Below are 4,143 nucleotides of genomic sequence, written 5' to 3'. Positions count from 1 at the left end.
CCGACCGACGAACACACCTAAAGTCAAGTTCACCAAATGGAGTCACAAACACCACTTCAAAAGGTCCACACCATTTCGACTTAATCTTTCCCGAAAACAGACGTAACCGAGAATTGAACAAGAGAACCAAAACACCCACTTTGAACTCCTTGCCACGAGCATATTTATCATGAAGGTACTTCATCTTGTCCTTGTACAAGGACGAACTAGAGTAGGAATGGAATCAGAACTCATCAAGTTCATTAAGCTGCTCCACACGAAGATTTGTTGTCACATCCCATTCAGGATTCAGCTTCCTCAAAGCCCATATGGCCTTGTGCTCTAACTCAACCGGTAGATGGAAAGCTTTACCAAACACCAACCGATACGGAGACATACCAATTGGAGTGTTGTAAGAAGTCCCATAAGCCCATAGAGCATCATCCAACTTCTTTGACCAATCGGTCCTATTTGCATTGACCGTCTTTGACAATATACTCTTGATTTCCCTATTTGAGAGTTCAACTTGGCCACTCGCTTGAGGATGATAAGGAGTAGAAACTTTGTGATTGACACCATACTTTGCAAGAAAAGTATCAAAATCTCTATTACAAAAATGAGACCCTCCATCACTTATGATTGCACGAGGAGTGTCAAACCTAGTAAAAATGCTTTTCCTGAGAAACGCAACAACACTCTGGGCCTCATTGTTGGGTAGAGCCATGGCTTCAACACACTTTGAAACATAGTCAACCGCCACAAGAATGTATGTGTTCCCACACGAAGTAACAAATACACCCATGAAATCATTGCCCCATACATCAAAAATATCAACTTCAAGAATGGTATTGAGAGGCATCTCATATTTCTTCGAAATTCCACCCGCTCTTTGACATTCATCACATCTCTTCACAAGTTCACTTGCATCTTTGTACAAAGTTGGACAATAAAACCCACAACTAAGAACTTTTGAAGCCATCCTTGCCCTGCCATGATGGCCACCATAGGGAGAGGAATGACAAGCCTCTAAGATACTCAATTTCTCCTCCTCCGAGACACACCTTCGGATCACACCATCCGTGCAGATCTTGAACAAGTATGGCTCATCCCAATAAAGTCCAAACTAACATGTTTGAGCTTCTTCCTTTGGTTAGAAGAGAGCTCACACGGGATTATACTAGTCGCAAGGAAATTAGCAACGTCCGCAAACCATGGCATACCATTCACCGACACATAAAGGAGTTCCTCATCAGGAAATGAATCATTGATTTCTAGGCCATCACGAGGCCTCCCCTCCTCCTCCAAGCGGGACAAGTGGTCTACACTTGGTTTTCACTACCCTTCCAGTCCACAGTCTCCAAATCAAACTCTTGAAGTAACAAGACCCATCGCACCAGTCTAGCTTTGGAATCCTTCTTCGTCATCAAGTATCGGAGTGCGGCATGATCGGTATGAACTATGACCTTGGAACTCATGAGATACGGTCAAAATTTCTCCATCGCGAACACAATAGCCAAAAGCTCTTTCTCAGTCCTGTGTAGTTCACTTAAGCATCATTCATTGTCTTGCTCGCATAGTACACCGGATGAAGTATTTTGTTCACTCTTTTCCCCAAGATTGCCCCAACCGCAACATCACTCGCGTCACACATAAGATCGAAAGGTAAGCTCCAATTAGGTGTGGTAATAATAGGAGTGGTGGTCAACTTGTGTTTGAGAAGTTCAAAGTCTTGCATACATCTCTCATCGAACACGAACTTGTCATCTTTTTCCAATAACTTGCATAAGGGATTCACTATCTTAGAAAAGGCTTTGATAAATCGTCGGTAGAACTCTACATGCCCAAGAAAACTTTTAACTCCCTTGACAGAGGTAGGGGGAGGGAGCCTTGAAATCACATCATTTTTGTTTTGTCCACCTCTATACCATGCTTTGAAATTTTATGCCCAAGAACTATGCCCTCCTCAACCATGAAGTGGCATTTCTCCCAATTAAGAACAAGATTGGGTTCTTCATAACGGGCCAACATTCTATTAAAATTTTTTAAACATTCATCAAATGAATCACCCACAACACTAAAGTCGTCCATGAACACCTCCAAAATATCTTCCACCATATCGGTGAAAATGGTCATCATACACCGCTGAAATGTAGTCAGTGCATTACATAACCCAAAAGGCATCCTAGAAAAGGCAAAGGTGCCATATGGACAAGTGAAGGTGGTCTTCTCCTGATCTTCTGGAGCAATCAAAATTTGGTTGTATCCAGAATACCCATCCAAGAAATAGTAGAAGGCACGCCTGCAGGTCTTTCTAGCATCTGATCAAGAAAAGGCAATGGAAAGTGATCCTTGCGAGTCACTTTATTCAACTTGTGGTAGTTCATGCACACCCTCCACCCGGTGACAGCCCTTGTTGGAATCAACTCATTCTTCGAATTTGTAACCATGGTCATACCACCCTTTTTCGGCACACATTGCACCGGTGAAGTCCAAGAGCTATCAAAGATAGGGTATACAACCCCGGCATCCAACCACTTGATAACCTCCTTTTTCTTAACTTCTTGCATTGCCTCGTTCAACCTCATTTGATGTTCCAAAGAAGGCTTACATCATCTTCTAGAATAATCTTGTGCATATAGAATGCGGGGCTTCTCCCCCGAATATCAGCTAAGGTCCATCCAATTGCCTTCTTCCGCTTTTGAAGCACCACAAATGTGGCATCAACCTTCATGTTAGTAAGACAAGAGGAAGGAATAATTGGCAAAGTTGAACTAGGGCCTAAGAATTCATACCTGAGCTGTGGAGGCAACGGCTTCAACTCCAACATCGGAGGTTCCTCAATTGAAGGATTTGTTGGTAGAGTTTTCCTATTCTCAAGATCCAAAGAGAGTTTCCTAGGCTCATAAGAGTAAGAGCCTATTCCATGTAAAGCATTCACGCACTTAGCTCGACCTTCATCCTCGTTTACATCAAGATTCAACAAAACTGCCTCTAGAGGGTCCTCCACATTGATCATTGCACTAGTATCATCAACTATCACTGCCGTGAAAAGGTCCACAAAAGAACACACTTCAGAACTCTTGGGCTGCTTTATTGACTTGCACATATGAAAGACCACTTTCTCATCACCCACCCGGAAGGTGAGTTCCCCTGCTTCCACATCAACTAAGGCATTCCCAGTAGCAAGGAAAGGTCTTTCCAATAAGATTGGAACCCCATAATCTACCTCACAGTCCAAAATCACAAAATCAGCTAGCGATAAATTTGTCCACCCGGACAAGAACATCATCAATATTACTCAATGGTCTCTTCATAGTTCTATCCGCCACTTGCAATCTCATGGAAGTCGGCCTCGGTTGTCCAATACCCAAAGTCTTAAAAACTGAATAGGAAATCAAGTTTATATTTGCCCCCAAATCACATAGAGCTTTTGCAAAGTCCGCACTCCTAGTGGTACAACGAATGGTAAAAGCACCAGGATCTTCTAGCTTCGGGGCCATTGAGTGCACTATTGCACTAACTTGGTGGGTCATCTTGATAGTTTCACAATCCATGGATCTTTTCTTTATCACCAAATCTTTCGTGAATTTAGCATAACCCGATATTTTCTCCAGAGCCTCCACCAAAGGCACATTAATGGATAAGCTCTTCATCATGTCAATAAACTTGTTAAACTGATTCTCATTTTTTTGCATCGCGAGCCTTTGAGGATAAGGTGGAGGTGGCCTTGGCAAAGGAGTCTTGGCTTTAGGCATAATCATTTCTGGCATGTCTATTACGTGTTCCCTAGATGGGTTCACGTCATTCTGAGTTTCCACCTCAGCATCTTGGATATCAATCCTCACTTCCTCATTCACATTCTCATCAATCACATTTTCAACCACCAAAGGAATTTCATCTTCCTGCAACTCAACTTCATCACTCAAAATTTCTTTTTGTTTGGAGGCATGCACATCACCGCCTCGTCCACTTCTTGTAGATACCGCCATAACATGATTGTTCCCATACTTAGGGTTAACTACTGTATCACTTGGTAGAGCCCCCTTAGGATGAGTATTCAAGGATTGTAAGATTTGGCCTAATTGAACCTCCAAGTTTCTGATTGAAGTATTGTGGGAAGCCAACTGAGCATCAGAGTCCGCATTCTTTTTCATCATCTGTTCA

The 4,143-nt window shown here is 42.7% G+C and overlaps 2 protein-coding genes across 2 annotated transcripts; both read right to left on the bottom strand.

Moving 5' to 3' along the window:
• Window positions 1-223: 223 nt before the first annotated feature.
• LOC138884941 (uncharacterized) lies at window positions 224-838 on the bottom strand. Its single transcript, XM_070165817.1, has 2 exons — window positions 561-838; window positions 224-446 (listed from the first exon to the last, which is right to left on the bottom strand). Exons 1-2 carry the CDS (start codon window positions 836-838, stop codon window positions 224-226), a joined length of 501 nt encoding a protein of 166 aa, XP_070021918.1.
• Window positions 839-2,646: 1,808 nt separating this feature from the next.
• Window positions 2,647-3,749, bottom strand: LOC138884940 (uncharacterized). The gene is made up of 3 exons (XM_070165816.1): window positions 3,347-3,749; window positions 2,772-3,201; window positions 2,647-2,704 (listed from the first exon to the last, which is right to left on the bottom strand). Exons 1-3 carry the CDS (start codon window positions 3,747-3,749, stop codon window positions 2,647-2,649), a joined length of 891 nt encoding a protein of 296 aa, XP_070021917.1.
• Between the last annotated feature and the right edge of the window lie 394 nt (window positions 3,750-4,143).

Source organism: Nicotiana sylvestris, chromosome 2 (assembly GCF_000393655.2).
Source record: "Nicotiana sylvestris chromosome 2, ASM39365v2, whole genome shotgun sequence".
Taxonomy (NCBI): domain Eukaryota; kingdom Viridiplantae; phylum Streptophyta; class Magnoliopsida; order Solanales; family Solanaceae; genus Nicotiana; species Nicotiana sylvestris.
This window is presented reverse-complemented; position numbering and strand designations above follow the sequence as displayed.